Source organism: Anomaloglossus baeobatrachus, chromosome 5 (genome assembly GCF_048569485.1).
Source record: "Anomaloglossus baeobatrachus isolate aAnoBae1 chromosome 5, aAnoBae1.hap1, whole genome shotgun sequence".
Classification (NCBI taxonomy): domain Eukaryota; kingdom Metazoa; phylum Chordata; class Amphibia; order Anura; family Aromobatidae; genus Anomaloglossus; species Anomaloglossus baeobatrachus.
The window spans coordinates 377,349,001-377,376,620 of record NC_134357.1 but is presented as its reverse complement, the minus strand read 5'-3'; the positions used below and the strand labels follow the sequence as shown (position 1 = coordinate 377,376,620).

General features: G+C 46.5%; 1 protein-coding gene across 1 annotated transcript in view; it reads right to left on the bottom strand.

Annotated features, from left to right (window-relative positions):
* Window positions 1-635: 635 nt before the first annotated feature.
* Window positions 636-27,620, bottom strand: part of DNAJC7 (DnaJ heat shock protein family (Hsp40) member C7) — a 78,704-nt gene continuing 51,719 nt past the window's right edge. Inside the window, exons 6-14 of the mRNA XM_075350023.1 lie at window positions 22,628-22,746; window positions 21,762-21,915; window positions 20,987-21,151; window positions 18,857-18,948; window positions 18,375-18,448; window positions 16,578-16,724; window positions 16,293-16,445; window positions 16,072-16,134; window positions 636-4,386 (exon numbers count right to left, since the gene is read on the bottom strand). Of these exons, the coding sequence (XP_075206138.1) occupies window positions 4,349-4,386; window positions 16,072-16,134; window positions 16,293-16,445; window positions 16,578-16,724; window positions 18,375-18,448; window positions 18,857-18,948; window positions 20,987-21,151; window positions 21,762-21,915; window positions 22,628-22,746 (1,005 nt within the window). The 3' untranslated portion in view covers window positions 636-4,348. The remainder of the gene's footprint in view (window positions 4,387-16,071; window positions 16,135-16,292; window positions 16,446-16,577; window positions 16,725-18,374; window positions 18,449-18,856; window positions 18,949-20,986; window positions 21,152-21,761; window positions 21,916-22,627; window positions 22,747-27,620) is intronic.

The window sequence follows — 27,620 nt, the reverse complement described above, 5'->3', positions numbered from 1 at the left end:
TTGCTGTGCGCGGTCCCCACGGGGACACAGAGTACCTTAAAGTAGCAGGGCCATGTCCCTGAACGATACCCGGCTCCTATCCAGCAGGCTCCTCAGGAGTTGTGGATGAAGCACGGTCTCAGTGCCTGGAGACCGATAGGATCCCACTTCACCCAGAGCCCTAAGGGGGATGGGGAAGGAAAACAGCATGTGGGCTCCAGCCTCCGTACCCGCAATGGATACCTCAACCTTAACAACACCGCCGACAAGAGTGGGGTGAGAAGGGAGCATGCTGGGGGCCCTATATGGGCCCACTTTTCTTCCATCCGACATAGTCAGCAGCTGCTGCTGACCAATCTGTGGAGCTGTGCGTGCATGTCTGCCTCCTTCGCACAAAGCAAAAAAACTGAGGAGCCCGTGGGAGCACGGGGGGTGTATAGGCAGAAGGGGAGGGGCTTTACACTTTTAGTGTAATACTTTGTGCGGCCTCCGGAGGCATAGCCTATACACCCATTTGTCTGGGTCTCCCAATGGAGCGACAAAGAAATGACTAGCGCGATTACATACCCTCTTTCTTACCTTCGTAATCACCATTTTATGTACAAAATGTATAAAGCTGTAAATGCAGGATATTTTCTGTACATGTAAGGCAAAGCTGTGGTTTAAAATGCTTTTTATTGAAATCCTTCATATTTACAATGGTAACTCTGCAGTGAGTGGAGCGATCAATGGACACACATTATGGACCACATTGATCAAAAATGGCGTATTTTGCGCCAAATCTTTAAGTTTCAACTCAGCCTTTCCGCATATATCAAATGTGGCTCCTTAAGGATAAATTTGGAGTAAATTACACCAATGCAACTCTGTAAACACAGGCATTATACTTCCCAATGACCAATGTCGCAGTTCTGCCGAAATGTGAAAATTGCCACTTTTTAAATATATTAAAATAGTACAATTCCCAGAGGTAACAAAAAAGCTGGAGACCAATGTCTCAAGTGTCGCACTGTAATAAAAAAAAAAAAAAAATAATATATCAAAAAAGTCACAAATTGGGATTTTGAACACGTTATAAATAGGTGCAACAAATGTATTTGTTCCAGACCTTTCATCAAGACCAATATGAGCTGTCTACAATGTGACTTTTTTGCGACTTTTACGTGGAAATGCAATCACAGATCTGTCGCATTTCACACCAAAACGGTTTCTAATCATTTTTAAACTTTGGCATAGGTACTAAAAAATGGCATAAAGATTGATAAATTTATGTTAGGCATTTATGACAATGAAATGTCGCAGTTTCCTCAAAAAATTTAGAGTAAATACATTGATAAATGTCCCAATAAATGTTCATTTATTTATTAAAGCAGCACTCCAGGATTTTCGCTGCACTTCTAATGCTTACTTATTGGCAATGTCAGCTCAGTCGTATCCATGCATTTTCCGCTTTCATTATGGGCTGCTAGATCACGTGGTCTCCAGCCTGACTACCAGTCCACTACATTGGTAATTTAATATTACCAGTTATGTATATTAGATTTTATGACAGGGTGTTGATCCAGGGAACTAGTCTGATTGCCGTATGTGGAGTCAGGAAGGAATTTTTTTCCCTATTGGAGCTTGTTTGCCACATTGGTTTTTTTTTTGCCTTCCTCTGGATCAACATGTTAGGCTACGGGTTGAACTAGATGGACTTAGGCTATGTGCGCACGTTGCGTACAGTCACTGCAGAAATTTCTGCTGCGATCTGAAGAGCACACGTGCACTTCAAATCGCTACAGAAAATGTCCGTAGAGAAAAAAAAGGAAAAGCCGATTCCATGCCCTCTGACTGCAGCTCCCGCCATAGACAGAGCAGGGGCTGCAGGCAAAGCGCACGGAAGAAGTGACATGTCACTTCTTAGAACGCGCGCTTTGGGCAGCAGCCGAAGCGCTGCGCTCTAATACGCCACGTGCGCACGGCTCCTGCATAATCTCCATAGATTATGCAGGGGACGCCGGACGCATGCAGTTACGCTGCGCTACAAAGCGCAGCGTAACTGCATGTAATTACGCTACGTGCGCACATAGCCTTAGAGTCTCCCTTCAACCTTAAAAACTATGATACTATGATACTATGATGATACATGCTCTGATGTATGAAAAGGAAGTCAGTCTCCGACTTCCTGTCCCCCACAGGATGACCTCATCGCCTCTAATGTTCTGTTTCCCTGTAGGTCCATTCATGCAACTGACTAAATTTCTGCTATAAGGAAAGTGATAACATGGGAAGTCCTCACAATGAATAGCTACATACACACACCGACAGTAAATCTGCAGAGCTTGTATGGTTTCCCCATATTTCCGTGGGTTTCTTCCAACTTCCTCTGACACTCCAAGGACATGTGGATAGGGAATTTGGATTGTGAGGCTAGTGCTGATAATATCTGTAAAACGCTGTGGCGCTACACAAGTAATGCATAACAAATATCACTGTTGAAAATATTCACCATCATAAGAGATGTCACTTCAGCCTATATGCCCTACCTCTAGCTTGTTAAAGGGAACCTTAGACCAGATTTGGCAACTATAAGCTGTGGCCACCACCGTATACAGAATTCCACAATACTGTATATAAGAGCCCAGGCTGCTCTGTATAACATAAAATCACTTTTATAATACTCGCCTAGGGGGCAGTCCGATCCAATGGGTGTCGCTGCTCTCCGGTCCAGAGTGGATGACATGTAATGACGTCATCCACGCAGGTCGGCATTCTGGTCATGTGCACTTTCATCTGCCCTGCTCAGGGTCGATCAAAGATTGTAGTGAGCATGCAGTCTTTAACCTTTCCTCACGCCTGCGCAAGACCGCAATGCCGGCCTGTGTGGATGATGTAGGGTGCGTCATCCATATTGGGCTGGGTAGACTGCGATTGCTGCAGAGAGGAAGCGCTGGATCAGATAGAAGTAACACCCATCGGACCAGACCGCCCCCTAGGTGAGTATTATAAAAGTGATTTTTACATTAGAGTGTCCGGGCTCCTATATACAGAATTCCAGAATGCTGTACATAAGGGCTCACTGGTGGTAGCCGCAGATTATAAACGCCAAATCTGGTGATGGGTTCCCTTTAAAGCTGACAAGGAGAAACTTATCACAAGCAGGTGGCAGGGGAGACAGACTGAAGCTGCATTACATAAGATACAGAAACAGAGGACAACAGTTCTAAGCCACCAACTTATAACTTGCTGCTCTCAGAGTGCGCCGAGTGGAGCAAGTCCAGTGATGACACCACCATCTGCAAAGCCAGAGGCATCCTGCAAAGTGTATTTCGCAATAGGGGAACCTTATCAGAGGAAACAAATGGGTTAACATGGCAATATAAAATATTCTGGAGTGCTGCTTTAAGTGGAACAATTTTTTTAAGACAGTTTTCTTCCAGATTTGGGCCTTATCTACTACCCAAGTGATGCATTTCAAAGTACAAAGAAACGTGCAGTTAAAGTGTTTTTTTTTCTTGAAGCCCACATACTTATGTTCAATTTATACATAGAACACATTAAAAAAAAAATCTAAGCCGAATAAAACATTGAAAGAGTCCAGGTTGGTTTACTTATCACTGTCCTATCATGCCCCAATGTGTACCAGCTGGGTACATTGCAACTGCATTGGCATGGGCTACGGGAAACCAGGCTTAAGATGCTCTGAACCATTCCAAATATAGTGTGTCAAAACAATTAGATTTCCAGCGATCCCATTCTGATCTGCCCGGATCAGCAGCGTTAATTAAGAGATCCAGTTCTGCTACAGGTACAACCATATGCAAGATCCAGGTTTGTCTGACCTAGAATCAGACTGATCCAGAGACGTGTAGGTGGGATACCAGAGTCTATACACGAGTGGTTCTGATGCATGATAAAAGGAATCCAAATATATGTATACAGGCAATTCCGGAGAATTACAGAACCTTCTGTGAAGGAGCTTTGAAGAAGGTAAAGGGGGATGAGGAACAAGTGTACTCTCCTACCAAAGACCCCAAACACTCTGCAGGCAGTGCGATGGATGAAGTTATACTTGTTAGGCTCTTACATTTTATTTCAGAAATTCATTCATGCCTTGTTCAGTTTTTCCTTCACACATGAGCACACAAAGAGGTATTTAAACCGAGATCGAGTCAAAATAATATTAATTAAAAAAAAAACAAAAAAAAAATACACTTCTCTAATAAACAGAGACATAAGATGCTGCTGATGCTGAGAAGTCTGATTAAATATTGTCCTTATTCCAGGTTAAAACACTTGTACAGAGAAGGAAGGGATTGGAGGGCAGGAGGAGAGGCAGGTGGGGTACAAGACTGTTTGAGAGCGGAGGGTCAGGGACGTAGGCCTGTTAACCGAACTGGAAAAAGAAGTTTCCGGGTCCAGATGCTGGAAGAGATAAAAGACTTCATTAACACACATCATCTGATGTACACAAGTATCAGACAGAAGAAACCATACAATAGTATAGAATATGGAAAGGAAATCCTTGCTATCCCATCTATTAACAGCATGATGTAGAGCCAGAGACCCCAATTCCAGTGATGTATCACTGGGTGCTGCAAATCTATCAGTATTATAATGCTGATTACTGTATAACTCCACCCACACCACCGATTGGCAGCTTTCTGTGTACACTGTGCATAGGCAGATAACTGCCAATCGGTGGTGGGGTGGGAATGGACTATCTGACAGCATGGTAAAGTAGAACTCTAGTCAATTTACTGCTGATGACTTTATAAAAACAACCCTAAGTAGACCAGCAAGTGATACATGGCTGGAATCAGGGTTTCTGACCCTACATCATTATGCAAATTGATGTGGTAGAATAAAACAGACCACAACCCTGATCCATGTCAGGGTATACGAGTCAGAAGAAATAGGCAATAACGAGCAGCAGCTATTACTCTGGGACACTTGGCCATTTATTAAATGGCCACCATTTGACTTGCAGTGCTTCTCTCAACCTTCCTCCTATTTTGTCATAGGGTATGTGAACTTTCGCAACCAGTTATCTTTCAGTGCTCCAATGCATCAAAAATAAATTAAGCGATCTTGTATGTCGACATGGATACAGCGAACAAACCAAAACTGCAGTCTTCTGATCGTGTACTTGCATGCCCCATTTTCACAATCTTTGGGCTCGCTCACACCACCGTATAAATCGGGAGGAGTGCAAGCTAATAAAACAGGTATTGCACTCGAACCAATGTGAGACAGAGCTGATGCAATGGGGGTTTTTTTTTCCCCCACATACGGGTTTCGACGCGAGAAAAAAAAAAAATTAAATTATAGAATGCTGCGATTTGACTGAAATTGGATGAGACTCACAAATTGAAGCCTATGGGTGCGAGAAAATAAAAACAAAAAACAGATGCCACAGTATAGCATAAAATTTTTACGGATACATTACTATTCTGTAGCATAGGAAACTGACAATTCTCCAGTATATGATTAAAACAAAACTGATGGTACACCAATGACATGGAAAAAAACCCCCAAAAAACAAAACAGTACCAACTTTTCTGGATGAAAATCTGACCGATTTTTTTATATGCTAGTGTGACTCCAGCCTTAGGTTAACACCCGGTTTCCCTGAAAATAAGCCCTACTAAGATATTTGGCGCTTTTTTGAGAAGGTTTAAAATACAGTGAAACCTTGGCTTACGAGAACAATCCGTTCTGGGAGTGTGCTTGTAAACCAAGTTACTCGTCTAGCAAAGCAAGATTTCCCATAGGAAATAATGCAAGCTCAGACAAATCGTTCCACAACTTGCCCACTGTTCCATCCTCGTCCTTATGCTCACCTTACCTTCCGTTACAATGCAGTGGCATTGCAGACAATTTGTTCCACAACTTGCCCAATGTCCCATCCTGGTCCCCTATTGTGCCGTTGCACACACAGACAGAGACAGACAGACAGACAGACAGACAGACAGACACACACACAGACAGACAGAGACAGACACACACAGACACACAGACACACACACACAGACAGACAGACAGAGACACAGAAAGAGACAGACAGACACAGACAGAGACACAGACAGAGACACAGACAGACAGACAGACAGACACACAGAGACAGACAGACAGACACACAGAGACAGACAGACAGACAGACACAGAGACAGACAGACAGACAGACAGACAGACAGACAGACAGACAGACACAGACAGACAGACAGACACAGACAGACAGACAGACACAGACAGACAGACAGACACAGACAGACACACAGACAGACAGACACACAGACAGACAGACAGACAGACACAGACAGACAGACAGACACACACAGACAGACAGACAGACAGACAGACAGACACACACACAGACAGACACACACACAGACAGACACACACACAGACAGACACACACACAGACAGACACACACACAGACAGACACACACACAGACAGACACACACACAGACAGACACACACACAGACAGACACACACACAGACAGACACACACACAGACAGACACACACACAGACAGACACACACACAGACAGACACACACACAGACAGACACACACACAGACAGACACACACACTATGCTCACCTTACCTTCCGTTCCATCGCCGGCCTCCTTGTTCTTGTAGGTCGCCGCTACATGATATATATTGGGTAACCATCGCAACGATGGAGGAACTTCCACTGCCTTTGAAAAGTGGCTGAAAGCTGAAGTTCCTCCATCGCCGCGATGGTTACACGATGCACATCCTGTACCGGCGAATTACAAGAACCATGAGGCCGGCGATGGAATGGAAGGTAAGAGGAGCATAATATGTGTGTGCGCGTGCGTGTGTGCGGACTGCAAGAGCGGGTTAGAGCGCGGTGAATGTATGGAACCAGAAGTTTGTGTGGTGAGTATTTGCTCGTACAGCAAAGCTTGCTTGTAAACTGAGTTACAAATTTACAGCAAGCTTTGCTCGAATAGCAAAATACTAGCTAACCGGTTTACTCGTTGACCGAGGTTCCCCTGTATAAGCCCTACTCCAAAAATAAGCCCTAGTTGAGGTTCCATAAGGAAAAGTCCAAACAGCTAAGAAAGAAAGAATACAGAAGCACTCTTCATAAAAGAATGCAGACATCTCGAAAAAAAAAGCAGATACTCCCTTGTTAAGAGTACATAATATAAGACCCTGTCATTTTCGAGGAAACACCGTATGAATGAGTGCGATAACGATTTCATGATCAAACTAAAGGGTGCTTTACACGCTGCGACATCACTAGCGTTCTCTTTAGCAATGTGACACGCCAGATCACAGATGCGACCGGCGCTATAAAACGACCTATGTGCGATCTCGGCAGATCGCATCTGTGATCTGGCGTGCCACATCGCTAACGAGATCGCTAGCGGTGTCGCAGCGTGTAAAGCACCCTTAAGTGTCGTTTGTAGTCTGTACCCACAGAATCACCCTGTATGGGGGCTGATACACATTTTCTTGCTTTCCCAATAGTACTTGCAAATTTTGCCTTATTTGTAAAAAACGAAAACTATTTAAAAAAAAAAAAACAAAAACAAAATATAAGCACTGTTCTACCAAGAAAGATGCAGCCCTAATTAGCTCCGCTAATCATCAGATGCCCACTACTCTGTGCCTATATGATAGCCGTGCCATTAACAAAGACAACAAGAGCCATGGCACAGCATGCGTATTGTCTATATAATGGTGTCAAGAGAAGGGTCTCTCCAGCAGCTGCACATTACATAGATAGATGTACAGTGTCTATTAGTGTACACTGAAAACCCTTCTCCTTACATAACGCTCACAATACGGTCAATTCACATCAGATCGTTCTTAGCCATTCAATTGCATCAAGTCTCCATTGAAATTAAGTGTAAAAAATGAGGGAACATGAGACAAAAATGTGTATTATCACGGCCTCATAAAGAAGGGAATTTTGTTTACTTACCGTAAATTCCTTTTCTTCTAGCTCCAATTGGGAGACCCAGACAGTGGGTGTATAGCTACTGCCCTCTGGAGGCCGCACAAAGAACTACACTTAAAAGTGTAAGGCCCCTCCCCTTCTGGCTATACACCCTCCCGTAGGAGTACAGATTCCTCAGTTTTAGTACCAAAGCAAGAAGGAGGAAAGCCAATAACAGTTTCAAAAACAAATTCAATCCGATAACACGATCGGAGAACTTAAGAAACAACATGAACAACATGTGCACCCGAAAAACGAAACCCTAAGAACAAATAGGGCGGGTGCTGGGTCTCCCAATTGGAGCTAGAAGAAAAGGAATTTACGGTAAGTAAACAAAATTCCCTTCTTCTTTTTCGCTCCTAATTGGGAGACCCAGACAGTGGGACGTCCAAAAGCAGTCCCTGGGTGGGTAAAAAGATACCACATGAACGGGCTGTCAGACAGCCTCTTCCTACAGGTGGGCCACCGCCGCCTGAAGGACCTGTCTACCTAGGCTGGCATCTGCCGAAGCGTAGGTATGCACTTGATAGTGTTTGGTAAACGTGTGCAGACTCGACCAGGTAGCCGCTTGGCACACTTGCTGAGCCGTAGCCTGATGCCGCAATGCCCAGGACGCACCCACGGCTCTGGTAGAATGGGCCTTCAGTCCAGATGGAATCGGAAGCCCAGCAGAACGGTATGTGTGAAGAATTGGTTCCTTGATCCACCGCGCCAGGGTGGATTTGGAAGCTTGCGATCCTTTATGCTGACCAGCGACTAGGACAAAGAGCGCATCAGAACGGCGTAGAGCCGCCGTGCGAGAAATGTAAATCCTGAGTGCTCTCACCAGGTCCAACAGATGTAAACCCTTTTCAAATTGGTGAACTGGATGCGGACACAAAGATGGTAAAGTGATATCCTGATTGAGATGAAAGGAAGAAACCACCTTGGGAGAAAACTCTGGAATTGGACGCAGTACTACCTTGTCTTGGTGAAACACCAGGAAGGGAGATTTGCAAGATAACGCCGCTAGCTCGGACACTCTTCGAAGAGACGTGACCGCCACAAGAAAAACTACCTTTTGTGAAAGCCGAGAAAGGGGAACCTCTTTCAAAGGCTCGAAAGGCGGCTTCTGGAGAGCAATGAGAACCTTGTTCAGATCCCAGGGTTCCAATGGCCGTCTGTAAGGAGGAACGATATGACAAACTCCTTGGAGAAACGTGCGTACTTTAGAAAGCTGTGCCAAGCGCTTCTGAAAGAATACGGATAGCGCGGAGACTTGACCCTTAAGAGAGCTAAGCGACAAACCTTTTTCCAACCCAGACTGCAGGAAGGAAAGAAAAATTGGCAATGCAAATGGCCAGGGAGAAAACCCTTGAGCCAAGCACCACGCTAAGAATATCTTCCACGTTCTGTGATAGATCTTAGCTGAGGATGGTTTTCTAGCCTGTCTCATTGTGGCAACAACTTCATGAGATAAACCTGAGGCCGCTAGGATCCAGGACTCAATGGCCACACAGTCAGGTTCAGGGCCGCAGAATTCAGATGGAAAAACGGCCCTTGAGACAGCAAATCTGGACGGTCTGGTAGTGTCCACGGTTGGCCTACCGTGAGATGCCACAGATCCGGGTACCACGACCTTCTTGGCCAATCTGGAGCGACGAGTATGGCTCGATGGCAGTCGGACCTGATTTTCCGGAGAACTCTGGGTAACAATGCTAGAGGTGGGAACACATAGGGGAGTCGGAATTGCGACCAATCCTGAACCAAGGCGTCTGCCGCCAGTGCTCGGTGATCGTGAGACCGTGCCATGAAAACTGGGACCTTGTTGTTGTGCCGTGACGCCATCAGATCGACGTCCGGCGTCCCCCAGCGGCAACAGATCTGCTGAAAAACGTCCGGGTGAAGGGACCATTCTCCTGCGTCCATGCCCTGGCGACTGAGAAAGTCTGCTTCCCAGTTTTCCACGCCTGGGATGTGAACTGCGGATATGGTGGACGCTCTGCTTTCCACCCACGTCAAAATCCGTTGGACTTCTTGAAAAGCTTGGCGACTGCGTGTTCCCCCTTGGTGGTTGATGTACGCCACCGCCGTGGAATTGTCCGACTGAATCCGAATCTGCTTGCCTTCCAGCCATTGTTGGAAGGCTCGCAGGGCAAGATAGATTGCTCTGATTTCCAGAACATTGATCTGCAGGGTGGACTCTTCCTGAGTCCACGTCCCCTGAGCCCTGTGGTGGAGAAACACCGCTCCCCACCCTGATAGGCTCGCATCCGTCGTGACCACTGCCCAGGACGGGGGAAGGAACGACTTTCCCTGTGACAATGAGGTGGGGAGAAGCCACCAACGCAGAGAGTCCTTGGCAGTCTGAGAGAGGGAGACAGTCCTGTCGAGGGACGTCAATTTCCCGTCCCATTGGCGTAGAATGTCCCATTGTAGAGGGCGCAGATGAAACTGCGCGAACGGGACTGCCTCCATTGCTGCTACCATCTTTCCTAGGAAATGCATGAGGCGCCTCAGTGAGTGCGACTGGCTCTGAAGGAGAGATTGCACTCCAGTCCGTAGCGAGCACTGCTTGTCCAGTGGAAGCTTCACTATCGCTGAGAGAGTATGAAACTCCATGCCAAGATAAGTCAGAGATTGGGTCGGGGTTAGATGAGACTTTGGAAAGTTGATAATCCACCCGAAACTCTGGAGAGTGTCTAGTGCCACCTTCAGACTGTGTTGGCATGCCTCTTGAGAGGGTGCCTTTATAAGCAGGTCGTCTAGATACGGGATGACCGAGTGACCCTGCGAGTGCAGAACAGCTACTACTGCTGCCATGACCTTGGTGAAGACCCGGGGGGCTGTTGCCAGACCGAAAGGTAACGCTACGAACTGCAGGTGTTCGTCGTGTATGACGAAGCGTAGGAAACGCTGATGCTCTGGTGCGATCGGCACGTGGAGATACGCATCTTTGATATCTATTGATGCTAGAAAATCTCCTTGAGACATTGAGGCTATGACGGAGCGTAGGGATTCCATCCGGAACCTCCTGACTTTTACGTGTCTGTTGAGCAACTTTAGATCCAGGACGGGCCGATACGATCCGTCCTTTTTTGGGACCACAAACAGATTGGAGTAAAAACCGTGACCTTGTTCCTGAAGAGGGACGGAGGTCACCACTCCTTCCGCCTTTAGAGCGGCCACCGCCTGCAACAGAGCATCGGCTCGGTCTGGTGGTGGAGAAGTTCTGAAGAAACGAGTTGGCGGACGAGAACTGAACTCTATCCTGTACCCGTGAGACAGAATATCCCTCACCCAACGGTCTTTGACGTGTGACAGCCAGATGTCGCCAAAGTGGGAAAGCCTCCCACCGACCGCGGGTGTGGGAATCGGAGACCGCAAGTCAGGAGGACGCCGTCTTGGCAACGGTTCCTCCGGCTGTCCTTTTTGGGCGTGACTGAGACCTCCAAGAATCTGAGCGTCTCTGGTCTTTTTGAGTCTTTTTTGACGAGGCGAATTGGGACCTGCCCGGTCCTCGAAAGGACCGATAACCAGACTGACCCTTCCTCTGTTGGGGTCTGTTTTGTCTGTGTTGCGGTAAGGATGAGTCCTTACCCTTGGAGTGTTTGATGATTTCATCCAAACGCTCTCCAAACAATCGGTCACGAGAAAAAGGCAAATTGGTTAAGCACTTCTTGGAATGAGAATCTGCTTTCCAATGTCTCAACCACAGGGCCCTACGCAAAACAACGGAGTTGGCTGACGCCACTGCCGTGCGGCTTGTAGCGTCAAGAACAGCATTAATCGCGTACGACGCGAATGCCGCCATTTGCGAGGTCAATGGTGCTACCTGCGGGGCAAATGCACGTGTGACGGAGTCAACTCGCGCAAGCCCGGCTGAGATAGCTTGGAGTGCCCATACGGCTGCAAAAGAAGGCGCTAATGACGCTCCAATCGCTTCATAGATGGATTTCAGCCAGAGCTCCATCTGCCTGTCAGTGGCATCTTTAAGTGCCGCTCCATCTTCCACTGCAACCAAGGATCTAGCTGCAAGCCTGGAAATTGGAGGATCCACTTTTGGACACTGGGTCCAACCCTTGACCACCTCAGGGGGAAAAGGATAGCGTGTATCTTTAAGCCGTTTAGGAAAACGCCTTTCAGGATAAGCGTGGGGTTTCTGGATTGCGTCTCTAAAGTCAGCGTGGTCCAGAAAAGTGCTTAAAGTACGCTTAGGGTATCTGAAATGGATTCTCTCGTGCTGCGAAGCTGACTCCTCCACAAGAGGAGCTGGTGGGGAAATATTTAACATCTTATTGATGTTAAATATAAGATCATTAACTATGGCGTCACCATCTGGTGTATCTAGATTGAGAGCGGTCCCAGGATCAGAATCCTGATCAGTTACGTCCGCCTCATCACCCATAGATTCATCTCGCTGGGATCCTGACCATTGAGATGAATGTGAAGGCCCGTCATAGCGAGCCCGCTTAGGCTGCCCGGGGCCATCGTCCGAGTCAGAGTCTTCACCCTGAGGTGTATATGCCCGTCCCGGAGCTTGGAGCTGAGGGGGACCAGGGGGCAATGATTGCACAGTGTCCGTGGCCTGAAGTACAGGCCTAGCTCGCAATGTGTCAAGAATTTGTGACATAGTGAGAGACATTCTGTCAGCAAAAGCTGCAAACTCAGTTCCTGTCACCTGGACAGCATTCACAGGTGGTACACCCTGGGTCACGTCCAGCAGAGGTCCCGACTGTGCAAGCGCCGCAGGGGCCGAGCACTGCACACAATGGGGGTCCGTGGAGCCTGCCGGTAGAAAAGTCCCACATGCGGTGCAGGAAGCATATAATGTCTGTGCCTTGGCACCCTTGCGTTTTACGGACGACATGCTGCTGGCTCTCTGCAATGTGAGAGAGTCTATAGCCAAAGGGCGACCAGCGCTATGCAATACAAAGCATTTGTAGAAACAAAATACTAAGAATACTACTGGCACAAGAGGGGGTGAGCCCTGAGGGCTGCTTACCGCCCACTGAATAGCGGGTAAGAGGCTGCAGATTCCTTGTCTGGGTCTCCCCGGCTCCCCTCTGCAGCTCAGCGTGTCAGCAGGAATGGCTGCCGGCGTCTGTGGAGAGGGGCGGTCCGTGGGAGTTCCCAAACAAAAGTGCGGGAAACAGTGTCCCCTCTGTGCCGATTGTGAGGGCTGGAGTATGTAAAAACGACTCCAGCCCTCAGCGCTGATGCACTGGCCAGCGTCCCGCCCCTCTCCTGACTGGCAGGTCTGGGGGCGGGAACGAACGGAAGCAGGCCGCAAAAGCCGGGGACTCGAGTTATCAGCGCGGCCGCCGTAAAAGCGCGGGCCGCGCTGAAGTCCCCGGCGCACCACAAGTGCCAGCCGCGCCGCAGTCCCAGCGGCCGGCATGACCGATTCCTAGACGTGGCCAGCGTCCCGCCCCTCTCCTGACTGGCAGGTCCGGGGGCGGGAACGAACGGAAGCAGGCCGCAAAAGCCGGGGACTCGAGTTATCAGCGCGGCCGCCGTAAAAGCGCGGGCCGCGCTGAAGTCCCCGGCGCACCACAAGTGCCAGCCGCGCCGCAGTCCCAGCGGCCGGCGCGACCGATTCCTAGAGTGTGCCTGCTTCAGCGAAGCTGAATGAGGCCATGGCACAAGCGCCGTAGCGCTGATGTCCCCCGGCGCACTACAACACCCAGCATGCTGCGGTGTGAGCGCCAAATGCACGGGGACACAGAGTACCTTGAGGAAGCAGGGCCATGTCCCTGATGTACTCCGCTCCATCCAGCATCTTCTCCAGGGGCTGTAGATGGAGCACGGTCTCAGTGCCTGGAGACCAGTAAATCCCACTTCACCCAGAGCCCTGTAAAAAGGGATGGGGAAGGAATCAGCATGTGGGCTCCTGCCGCCGTACCCGCAATGGGTACCTCAACCTTACAAACACCTCCGACATACAGTGGGGTGAGAAGGGAGCATGCTGGGAGCCCTGTATGGGCCCTCTTTTCTTCCATCCGACATAGTCAGCAGCTGCTGCTGACTAAAAACAATGGAGCTATGCGTGCGTGTCTGACCTCCTTGCGCACAAAGCTAAAACTGAGGAATCTGTACTCCTACGGGAGGGTGTATAGCCAGAAGGGGAGGGGCCTTACACTTTTAAGTGTAGTTCTTTGTGCGGCCTCCAGAGGGCAGTAGCTATACACCCACTGTCTGGGTCTCCCAATTAGGAGCGAAAAAGAAATAGGAGTTAAATGGTGACCGCACTTTCATTTTTTCCATAAGTCATCTGTACAAATGAGGAAACTAATATATATTATATGCTTCTTTCAGCATTTATCAGTCACTTTTTATCTGCACTGATCATTCAAGTAAACAAAATGCTCTAATCTGTCTACAAATCCATCTTCAGTGCGGGATACACCTTTGCCTTGAAGTATATGGTGAAGTAAACTGGTGGGAGACAGGAAAAGAGAAACTGCTGAGGCTTCTAGTGCAGAGGGGAGTACAGTATACAATTCATATAAATGGCCAAAAACAGTGGTATACATCATCATGTACACACTTGGAAGCTTATTCTGAAAAGTCGTCTTAAAAGTGCAGCTACACTTTACAAGGTCCATAAAATAACCCTAAAATCATATAAGCAGTTTTTTGTGGAGGTTCTTTTAGCCAAATTGGGAAGATTTAGCAGACAGAGGAAATAGAAAGGACAGAATTTATTTTTCCTTACTGCTGAATTCACTTCTGGATCAGAAAAGGTCGCCCAAAAAAAAAAAAAAAAAAAAAAAAAAAAAAAGTGTTGCTAGCCTTAAAGGGGTTGTTTACTACTTTAACAGTGATGGCCTACCCTTAGGATACGTCATCAATGTCTGAACCTCCGCCGATCAGCTGTTTCCGGTGCCGGTGGCAGCAGCAAGCAGCTGGAAATACTAAGTTCCAGAGCTGCTTCGACCTCAGATAGCAGCAGAGGCCAGGTATGGTACATCTGCCTGCTATTAATTTGAATCAGAGGTGGATGTGCAGTACCCACCCACTATCAGATTATGGGGCTGCTCCGGCTGCTGCCGCCGACAGAGAACAGCTGATTAGCGGGGGTGCGGGTGTCCGACCTAGTCACACTTTCATTCTCTGACCATGTTAGACATTAATTAATGACTTATCCTAAGGATAGGCCATCAATGGTAAAGTAGTGGCCAACCTCTTTAACCCCTGTACACATTAGAAAAATGGCCAAACCTGCCAACTGTGGTGGATCAAGGAAAAAAACTGGAGAAAAAACAGGTTTTTGCCGCGCTGAAAACCACGAACATCAATGTCATAAAAACAATGTTCTTTTATTTAGGATTTACCTAAATAAAAGAACATTGTTTTTATGACATTGATGTTTGTTGTTTTCAGCGCGGTAAAAACCTGGTTTTTATCCATTTTTTTTCCTTGATACATCGCTCTGTAACGGGGCCGCTGCTGGACCGCTAAGGCACTCATTTACGTCTATGAAGGGGTTATGACTGGCACAACCCGATCAGGTGAGTGCACTACTCCTTTACTCTTCTACCCAGTAAATCTGGTAAGACCCTATTGCGCCTTTTTCTCTCCCATATTACAACTATGGTGGATGAACCAGGCATCTAATATATAAGAAGGAATTCCAGATCAGTTACAACACCTGATCTCCATTTTCCTCAGGAGACAAGATGTGCGGCAGCAGATTTCTACACCCTTCCCAGAAAATACATGAGCACTCAGCTGCACCAAGGCATTCTTGTGTATAACGAAGCTGGGATAGATAGCGGTCAGATGAATGAGTGGTCAGATGACGTTACAGAAGATGTGTTGGCACTTGAAGGAAAGGTCATCTTACACTTTAAGTAATAAGTTAATATGGAGATTCACTAATTAAGAGAGTAAGTGTAGGGCTCCAACTTCCCAACAGAGCCTTGACTGTGGGCTGAGGAAGGTAGCCTCATTTACCCATCTTCCATAAAGGACTGACCAGCCTTGATTGTCCACTCTGTAAAGGGCCAGACGTCTTTTGCACAAATCCTTTCCATATAGAGCAAATATCAGAAATGTCTAAATATTTAGACAGGGGTCAAAGAGGTATGAAGCAATCACACACAAATGGCTCAGAATTTGTTCTTCTATATCCTCCAAAAACTCACCCTCAAAGCTGAAGCCTCCAGGACTACTGAAAAATGCCTTAAATATATTGTTGGCATCAAAATCTGGAAAAGAATGATAAAAAAATATATTGTAATACGATGACCATACATGTGACTTGATGAGAAGCATACAGAACCAACTTGTCTGTCTATAGATTGGGTAATGTTACGGGATTATGGGACGATCGTCCAGATAGTTGGGTCACCACACAATGCCTCACCTCCCATGTTCATTCCATCCTCCTCCAAGTCCTGCCCACTGTCATAGCGAGCTTTCTTCTTCGGGTCTGACAAGATTGTAAAGGCCTCACCAACTTCTTTAAATTTCTTTTCCTCCTCCTTCTGAATTTCTGTCGTTGCACCACTGTGTCTGTCTGAAGGAGAAGAAACCAGAGGAAATGTGGGCACAGATCTATGAATCGCACAGATCAGGCCATTACTGTAGGTGCGTCACACCGTTATGGGAACTATTCAGCACAAGTATGCCAGTTAGACCCTCCGATTACCTGGATGATGCATAAGCGCTCGTTTTCTGTAGGCTTTCTTGATCTCATCCTCTGACGCACTCTTGTCTACCCCTAGTATCTTGTAGTAATCTTTCCGCTTACTCTTCTTTAATTCCAGCTGTGCATTCTTGAGGAATTGCTTGTGTTCTGGTGAGAAAAGGGTGTAAGGAGAAAAATGTCTAATGAAAGCCTCATTGTTTCTCCATACACTATTGTCTGCTCACAAATGTGGAGAACCCAGTGAGGGCTCTTCTTGGTACAGTGGCACGCCATCTGCCATTCCCTCCCCCACAACACATAATGACACATAAACAAACACTGGGGTATGTATTCGACAAATGTTGGGCTTCTGCCCAGACCACCAACTTCCCTAAAGTATGCGCTAAAAATGGCATTGTCCATGAAAATCTAAGATATGCAACATGTGTAATGCCTTTGACTGCTAATTTTACAATGCCTCTCATCCCGTATTATTTCATTTGTCATCATTTCATCTGGGCTGTGCACAATATTAATAGGGTTGTCCAGTTAGATAAAATCCTCTAAAAAATGCTTAAAATATTATAAAAAATAGCAAAAAAAAACCCCCAAAGTTCTAGTTTCAACAATTCTTTTTCTCCCCATCATAGCTGATCTGATGCTTCATTGTAGCCGACCCTGGTCCCTGCTCATAGCCGACCCTGGTCCCTGCTCATAGCCGACCCTGGTCCCTGCTCATAGCCGACCCTGGTCCCTGCTCATAGCCGACCCTGGTCCCTGCTCATAGCTGATCTGATTCTTCATTGTAGCCGACCCTGGTCCCTGCTCATAGCTGATCTGATGCTTCATTGTAGCTGACACTGGTCCCTGCTCATAGCTGATCTGATGCTTCATTGTAGCCGACCCTGGTCCCTGCTAATAGCTGACCCTGGTCCCTGCTCATAGCCGACCCTGGTCCCTGCTCATAGCTGATCTGATTCTTCATTGTAGCCGACCCTGGTCCCTGCTCATAGCTGATCTGATGCTTCATTGTAGCTGACCCTGGTCCCTGCTCATAGCCGACCCTGGTCCCTGCTCATAGCTGATCTGATTCTTCATTATAGCCGACCCTGGTCCCTGCTCATAGCTGACCCTGGTCCCTGCTCATAGCTGATCTGATGCTTCATTGTAGCTGACCCTGGTCCCTGCTCATAGCTGACCCTGGTCCCTGCTCATAGCTGATCTGATTCTTCATTATAGCCGACCCTGGTCCCTGATCATAGCTGATCTGATGCTTCATTGTAGCCGACCCTGGTCCCTGATCATAGCTGATCTGATGCTTCATTGTAGCTGACCCTGGTCCCTGCTCATAGCTGATCTGATGCTTCATTGTAGCTGACCCTGGTCCCTGCTCATAGCTGACCCGATCCTTCATTGTAGCTGCTCCTAGTCCCTGCTCATCGCTGATTCTTCATCACAGCCGACCCTGGTCCCTGATCACAGCTGATCCTTCATCACAGCCGATCCTGGTATCTGCTCATAGCTGATCCTTCATCATAGCTGATTCTGTGCCAATCATATGATCACCAGCAGGGAAGTGCAGTACAGTCTAGCTACATAATTGCTGTAGCCAGTGATTAGCTGCAGTGGTAACACTACTATACAGTACATGATTAGCTGCACTGAATACCAGAACAGCAGGAAATATGACTTATTGGCTTTAACAAGGATCTGTCACAAGGTTTTGCTACTCCATCTTAAATCAGCATGATGTAGGGGCAGAGAACATAGTAACATAACATATACCCAGGAGATTTACAGCAGAAACAGTAACCTTACCTTTTGTATTTTCTGTTTGGTAAACCTTCTCATAATCTCTAACTGCTTCTTCATATTGTTCTGTGTCTGTGTAACTGGACAGAAATACAAGATTCATTACGTCTGACGATGCCAAGCCTTCGGCAAAGATTCTGAAAATGACTTCTACAGATGCCAAAAAAAGCCTTATCGTAGGAATGGTAAAAATAGGCCAGCATATACCGGTGCCTACTGTCATACACATACCATAGAGTGTAGCAATGAACAGACATCAGGGGGTGGTATAATGGTGCAGTCACCCCCATGTCTACTATTCTCGCTGCGCTCCCTTCCTCCTTAGAATAGGTGCACAGTGTCTGCCACTCACGCACATAACCCGGCAGATATCTGTAGATGTAAGGTCACCACCCCGCTAACCTCTTGATACAGAAGTGAAAGGAACTGGTTTACCCCTTTAATATTAAAACCAGACGTATAAATAAGTTCACATTCCAGTTTCTCACCATTGTGCTCTTCGTAAATACGCCTTGATATATGTTTCGTCCAGTTTTATTGCATTCGTACAATCATCTATGGCCTCGTCCAGTTTCTTGAGCTGTTGAAATTACATATTATAGATTTGTATTAGATGTAATAATAGGATTTAAGATTAAACATTAAAACGGGTTGTCCCAGAACAAAGCACATAATAATCGTTTGAAATAAAAATAATTCCAAGAGACAAAATACGATTTTTCGGTGGCTACAATAGCACAAAAACTGCTGTAACAAGTGATCAAAATGTCATGTCTAGCCCAAAATGGGATCAATAAAAACAGTGTCTCGTCCCACAAAATTTAAGCCTTCATACAGCTCTATCAACTGAAAAATAATGTTACAGGTCTTGGAAAATGGTGGAAAAAAAACAAACAAACAAAAAAAAAAACTGGATGAGGACAATCAAATTGCCAGGTCATTTTTACAGCGCAACGTACACCATGGAAACCGTTCTCAAAGCAATGACAGAATTGTGTTTCTTTTACAATTTCACTGCACTTGAAATTTTTTCCCCAGTTTTAAGTACCTTATGTGGTAAAATGAATACTGCCATTCTAAATTACATGTCCTGCAAAAAAACAATCCCTCATATGTCTATCGACAGAAAACTAAAAATAATGGGTCTGGAATAAAGGGGAGGGGAAAAAAAATGAAAACGCAAAAATGGAAATTGGCTGCAGCGGGAAGGGGTTAAAGGGGTTTTTCCACAAAGGTACATTTTAAATCAATAGATCTTGGAATAAAAATGTGTTCCATAGATGGATGGAATGTTCCTGTGCTGAGATAATCTTATATCTGTGTCCCTGCTATGTACTGTGTAATGGCTGTGTCTGACCGTAGAGGGACATGGAATACCGAAACCTGTAGTATGTTCAGACTAAGATCTGTTGATTACAATGTGCTCTCTTTGTAGGACAACCCTTTTACCCGATAACTATTTAAATGTATTGCTTGGCCTCGGGTCATCAATTTCAGATTGGTGAGTTTCTAATATCCGGCCCTGCACACATCAACTGCTTTAATTTTCTACTCAATTGTTCCGTTCTGTTTCTATTCTATACTTACATCCAGCGCTGAAAACAGATGGGCATACTTGCAGTATCAGGGACTGGAAGTTAGTGGATCGGCTTAGTTAGTGGGAGCGACTGCCGCCTTGGTGGACGTGGACCAGTGTGTTCTTCCACGCTATATTGTGGACCCGTCCCGTTTATCATTAGTAGTTGTGTCCATCACCTGCGGGCTGCCGTTGCCCATTTGCAGTGCACCCCTTGTCGGGTTTCCTGCCTCATTCATCGGTGGGCATACTTTCCTTGCAGTGTCTGGAGTGAGTGGGTGCGGTGGCCGGCTGAGTAGCCATGACCTGTTTAAAGTGCGCCACCTGGTGTCTCTCAAGCACTGTGGAGGACTAACCATTTATCGGGGCATGTGCGTTCACAGTGTTGGCAAATGGAGTCAGTCGGTGGGGGCGTGGTGGCGCCCGAGCTTAGTCAGTCAGTGGAAAATAACTGGCCAAAGAACATTCACTAACCAGGTAAAGTGTGTGAAGGAAATGTCGGGCCACTCCCATTAAGGCGGGTGTTCTGCCCGCTAACTAAACTGGTCATGCCCCCTAACTTTTGGTCCCCGATACTGCAGCATGCCAACAGCTGATCGGTGGGAGTGCTGGGTGATGGACCCCCACCGATCTAATATTGATATCCATATCATAAGGCTGGACAACTTTATAGGTCAAAGAACAATGGCAGAAACAATGAACCTTTAATTTCCTTGGTTGGTTACCTATCTGGAGTAACGCAAGTGTCTGTGTAGTGACTTCCCCCAATTATCACACCCATGTATAGAGGTAACATACAAGTATTTTACCCAATGCTCTAGGCAAGACCACCACATCACTGCAGTGGAAAAAACACTGGCGGATGATCCCACAATTTGTCATTTTAGCAGCTATTTAGAGAAGATAATATAGATAAGTGTATAGGGAATATGGGACATTTCCAGTCCTTTATATCTTCTTTATATTCCTAGACTTTGGCAGTTGTGCCCATGTTACAGTTACAAACTAACCACGTGATGCATGTGTGCGTTCTCCAACTTACCTTTGCATTGACTGTGCCACGGTTACAGTATAATTTGGCATTAGTTTTGATATTATTGGGGTCTATGCTGAGCGCTTCTGAGTAAAGTCTGTAAGCCATGTCATAGTTTCCCTCTTTAAACGCCTGGTTACCTTCTTCCTTCTTGGCTTTTAAAGCTTTAGCATTCTAGAACAAGCAGAGACAGTGTCACATTTAAAGCAACAAAAGCTTTGTGCAGAGCGCAGTCTAACAGTCGCATTCCTGGCCTACCATATTTATTTAACCCTAAAAGGACTGGATCCAAAGATGGGTTATCCAAAGCTTCCCTACATTGGCATCCAATCCATTTAGATAGGACCACAGATCCTGAATGCTGTCGTATAATTTCTGATCTTGAGCAATGGCTGCACAACTGAGTTGAGCTGTAGATGGGACGTGAAGTGCATGCAGATTTTGGTGTGGATTTCACGCTATCAATGGTGACTATCAATGACGAATCCAAAAACGACATGAAGCAAATTAGAAAAACAGCATCATGTCCTCAATAGCTTTTTCCACAGCCTTCTGGATCTACAGAATGTGTTTACACCCAGAGATCACACAGCTCTGTACAGCCACCTACCACAAGACGTACAGGCATTGCAAACAATCTTCCTATATGCTCCATAGTGAAGCTTAAAACGATATACAGAGGTGATATTTTCTGCTTTGCCAATGTGCAGGCGACTCTTGCGTTCTGCCCAAGCAGAGAGAGAGCAAAGCCAAAGAATGAAGCCTAGAGAAGTACAACACCTACCCTGCAGGCTAGTCGCGCTTTCTGGTGATCCGGGAACATTTTTAACGCCTGCACAAAGAACTGTACAGCCTTCTCGATACAGTCTTCATAGTATAGACATAGACCCCTTACATACAGTGCATCAGCATTCGTAGAGTCCATCCGTAAGATGTCGCTAAGAAACGGAAAAAAAAACAAACAAACAAGGTAGACTAAATAAAATAATCATTTCACTTTGGGTTGACTAAACCAACTGTAATTTGTGAAGTATTATTCACTGCATGATGTTGAACAGGATTGGTGAAAGAACACCGGTAGTTCAGCCCCAGTCACTTCAGTAAAGCTCAGCTTAAACTCCAGATGGCACATGGACACATGTGGGTACTGTTAGAAGGCAGGCAATTTTTCCTGCATAAACCCTTCTAAAGCTTTATTTTACGGTCACATTACACGTGTTCAAATTGTCTCTCCAGGAAAGGAGACAAACTCTAGCGCCACCTATTGGAAGTAGCAATCCTAAAAGTCAAAAGTGGCCTTTTAACAAGCCTTTTCATATGACCTAGGATATATGCCAGATCAGAAGCCCAATTTGCAGACACTGTTTCGGGGTGATTGCCATTCGTCAGTGCAAAGTGTGGGTAACTGATCTGGCTGTATGAGAAGCTATGTGGGGACCACGGGGGAAGACTATTCTCCTTACGGAGACCTGACAAACCAGTCTGGCTGTCAAGTGGTCAGTCCAGCATCCATGCATTCTAGTGATATGCTTGATCCTTTAGTTAACTAATGCATAGCCAAAGTTGTGGCTTTAACATGTAATGATTGAAAACCAGTCTACATATGTAACACAAGCGTTACAAAAGCAGATCTATGAAGCATATACACACCTAGCGACGGACTGGGCATCTGGGTAGCGGCCAAGCAGCGCCAGGCATTCTGCTTTGAGGATTTTGAAGCGATGGCAGGCAGGGGCCAGATCTAAGGCTCGATCCATGCAGAACACAACCTGGCATAAGACAGAGGAAGCACATGACTACAGTACAGCTGAGCTAAGAAAAACTATTCAAATCTGCATTTTATGGTATTGGGAGACCCCCGCAAGGAACTTTCCAGGTTCTCCTAAAACATATGTGAATATTTTCCAGTATGTGTAGAAAGGCACGGAAACCACAGAGGAGTAATGTGAGGAATCGCAGGGATCTGAACATCTGGACACACTTTTTCCCTGCCAGATCTGATCAATATGAGAATAGACTAATGACAAAATAATGGATAATAATACAGACTTAGGATGCATTCATAGAAGAGGTTTTTCAGAAAAACGCTGTTTTTAGGCAAAAACACAGCAGCAAGATATACTTGTTTGTTAATAGGGAAATATTTAGGCTACATGAGCACGCTGCAGGTTTTTCTGCTCACAAACTGCAACCAAAACTGCACCTTGTCACAGAGAGCCTAGAAATGTAAAATAAATACATTTTGGTACATTTTTGTTAATGTGTTTTTATAAAAAGAGAAACAAAATATGATAGGATAAGATAATGGATAGATAGCTAGAACAGCTAGAATAGATAGAGCAACTAGAATAGAAAGAAATAACAGAATAGCTCAATAGAGGGATAGCTAGCTTGGACAGCTGTTTTTTTTTAAATTTTGTTTGTATAAAACAACATGGCCCCCCCCCATTTTTCATATACAGCACAGGAACAGCAGCAGCTGCAACCCTCAGCTATCTGCTGTACCTTGGCTGGTTATAAAAAATTGAGGGGATCCCACACTTTTGTTTTTTTTTTTTTTTTAAGTATTTGATTAAACAACAACAACACCAACACCAACATGGGCTGACCCCGTTTTTCTAAAACCAGCCAAGGTACAGCAGACAAATGGGGTCTGATCCTATTAGGGTGGAAAGGGCCATGATTGTTTAGCCCTTTCCAGCCTAACAATAGCAGCCCACTGCCGCCACAGAAGTGGCGCATCCATAAGATGCGATAATTCTGGTGCTGGACCCAGCTCTTCCCGTTGGCCCTGGTGCGGTGGTAATCGGGGTAATAAGTAGTTAATAACCACCCACAGCTGCCACTAAGTCCTCGATTAGTAATGGCAGGCATCTATGAGCTACCCACCATCATTAATCTGTAAGTGACAAGAAATAAACACAAACACTGAAATAATGCTTTATTTGGAATAAAACACAAAACCACCCTCTTTCACCACTTTATTAATCCTTAAATACCCCTCCAGGTCTGATTTAATCCACACGAGGTCCCACGATGCTTCCAGCACTGCTACATATATGAAGCTCACAGCGAGTATTATAGCACTAAACTGCCTGCTGTGAGCTCCACCGAGCAACTGAAGTGAACTGCGTGATAAGTTGTGACGTCATTCAGGTGATTTCCAGTCACAGCTAGAGACCTCCAGCTGTGACAGCAAATCACTTAAGTGACCCCCGCTGATCGCGCCACTCCCTTCTTTCACTCTGGTGATTTGCTATCACAGCCTGAGTCCTTCACCTGTTACCTCAAATCAAGCCGCGACTGAAGTGAGCTGCGTGATCAGCAGGACGTCACTCAGGTGATTTGATGTCATAGCTGAAGGACTCCAGCTGTGGGCGCAGCTAACCTGAGAGAGTCACCGCTAATCGCGTGGCTCACTTCAGTTGCTGCTTGGGGCTCACAGCAGGCAGTCTTGTGCTATGACGTTCGCTGTGTCAGATACAGCAGTGCTGGAAGCGGCGTGGAACCTCGTGTGGATTACGTCAGACCTGGAGTGGTGTTTGGGGGTTAATAAACTGGTGAGAGAGGGTGCTTTTGTGTGTTTTATTTTAAATAAAGGATTTTTTGGATGTTTGTGTTTATTTACTTTCACTTACAGATTAGCAATGGGCTGGGTCTCAGATGCCTGCCATTACTAATCTAGGACTTAGTAGCAGCTATGGCTGTCGCGTCTAATGGAGGCAGCAATTCCAGGCAGCTGCTGGCTGATATTGTTAGGCAGGGGGGCTCCCAATAATGTGGGTCTCCAAAGCCTGAAAATACCAGCCCTCTGCTGTAAGGCTTTATCTTGGCTGGGTATGAAAATTGCTGGGGAGAAGGGAGGGCGGGGGGAGAAGGGAGGGGGGGTGGGGTGGAGATGGGGATGGGGACAAACAGACATGCTGCTTTTTCTCAAAAAAACGGCTTACAAACTACAATGTGCGTACAGCAAATCTGACTTCTCAGACTTTGTGGGAAGTCAAAAGTGAGAAAGTTCTGACAAAACTGCACCAAAAAAAAAAAAAAAACGCAAAACAAAACGCAGCGTGCGCATATAGCCTAAAAAAGGAGATTTTTGGTGCCAGAAAATTTAATTTGAAAGAAACTGCTTCACTCATCCTTCCCAGATCCAATGCTGAGCTTCTGATCTTAGTGTCCGTTTTCTGCAGTGTTGATATCACATCAACAGCGCTGCAGCCAATCAGTGAGCTCAGCGACTCGTGTGGTCAATGCAGGCAGAGACGCTGAGTTCAGTATTTGTCTGCAGCGGTGTTGATTAGACGCCAGTGCTGCAGACAATAGCAGGCACTAGGAGCAGCGGAGACTCAGCACTGGACCCCCAATACCAACACGCAATATATACACTGGGCAAGAAGAAATATACACCAATTTATTGCTGCAGGTTTCAAACCTGAAAACAGAATCAACCTTTTAAAGATAAGTTGACTTAATATTTTCAGACTAGTCAGGGTTGTTTTTCTGATGAGGAGCTTTAGATTTAAAGAACAACTAAACTTTTGGTTAACTTTTTACACGTTGTAAACCCTTTAACACTAGAAGTCCCAGAAATTTCGAGCTCCCTGGGTTACAAAGGTAGAAATGATAAATGACCCCTCTCTGGGACTTCTAGTGTTAAAGTCTGGAAAGCTCAATGGGGGGCCGGATACAGAGACCCCCAAACTGTCAAAAAAGAGAATTTTGTTACTTACCGTAAATTCTTTTTCTTATAGTTCCGTCATGGGAGACCCAGACCATGGGGTGTATAGCTACTGCCTCCGGAGGACACACAAAGTACTACACTCAAAACGTGTAGCTCCTCCCTCCTAGCATATACACCCCCTGCTAGCCAGTCCTAGCCAGTTTAGTGCAAAAGCTGAAGGAGGACATCCACCCACAAGAAGAGACAGAGTAAAACCCGGAAGAACCGGAACCTCTGTCTACAACAATAACAGCCGGTGAAGACACACGGAACAAGAAAACCTGCCAACAGGCAATAGGGAGGGTGCTGGGTCTCCCATGACGGAACTATAAGAAAAAGAATTTACGGTAAGTAACAAAATTCTCTTTTTCTTTATCGTTCCTATGGGAGACCCAGACCATGGGACGTTCTAAAGCAGTCCATGGGTGGGAATAAACAGACAACTGAGAAGCAGGCAAAACCTAACTTCACAAATGGGCGACAGACGCCGGAAAGATGCGTCTGCCCAAGCCCGCGTCTGCCAAAGCATGAGCATGCCCTGGGTAGTGCTTAGAAAAAGTATGCAGACTAATTCGAGCTGCAGTCTGACAGACCTACTGAGCCGTAGCCTGGTGCCTGAAAGCCCAAAAGGCACCGACAGGTCTGATCAAATGTGCTCTGATCCCCGGCGGGGAAGGCACTTGAGTATACTTGTAGGCCTCGGAAATGGCCGACCTAAGCCAACGAACCAGGGTCGGCTTAGATGCCGAGAGACCGTTACGCTGACTAGCAGTCAGCACCAGAGAGAGGTGCACCGCCTAATAATGGCGGTGCGAGACACATAGATCCGGAGCGCCCGCACCAGATCCAGGATATGCAACGCTTCCTCAAAGCGATGAACAGGAGCCGGACAAAAGGAAGGCAGGAAAATTGCCCCGGATAAGGTGGAAGCAGTAACCACCTTAGGGAAAAAAGTCCGGAGTCGGACGGAGACCACCTTGTCTTGATGCAAAAGACCAAAAAAGGGGGTGACTCCGAGAGAGTGCAGCCAGAACTCTCTGGCGGGAGATTATAGCCACTAGAAAGACTACTTTCTGTGAAAGATGAAACAAAGAAACCTCCCTAAGAGGCGCAAAGGGGGGTTTCTGGGAACCGGGAGGACCGGATTAAGGTCCCAGGGCTCCATAGGCCGCCGGAAAGGCGGAATGATGTGAGATGCGCCCTTAAAGGAGCACACCGGAGACAGCCGGACGATACGCCGCTGGCACATACTGACAGAGCCGAGGCCTGTCCCTTAATGAGGGATAGTCCTAGCTGTAGACCGGACTGTGGAAGGGACAGGAGGGTCGGCAAGGCCAAAAAGGTCAAAGGACACTTTGGAGCTCGAGTCATAGCGGAGATGACTTCAGGAAGGATACCAGAAGTCGCCAAGATCCAGGACTCAAGAGCTACGCCGTCAATCTGAGAATCCAGAATTCTGACGGAAAAAACGGACCTTTTGAGAAAAGGTCTGGACGGTCCGGAAGATGCCATGGCAACCCAACGGACAGAAGGAGCAGGTCAGAATACCAAGCCTGCCTGGGTCAGTCTGGAGTATGAGAATGACCCGACGGCCCCCTTTCCTGATCTTGCGCAGGACTCTGGACAAGAGGAAGAGGGTGAAATACGTAAAGAGACGAAGCTGGGATCAAACATGAACCAGTGTGTCTACCGCAAAACCTGAGGATTGTGGACCACGGTTGGACAGCTGAAATAGTCTGCCTCGCAGTTTTCACATCTAGGATGTGGGCTGCGGATACGGTGGACTAGGAGTCCCTTGTCCACTGAAGAACGTTGAGCCGCCAAGATTGCCAGGCGGCTGAGTGTCCCGCCCTGGAAGTTGATGTAGGAAAACGCTGTCACGTTGTCCGACTGGACTCGAATGTGCCTAGCCGCCAACAGATG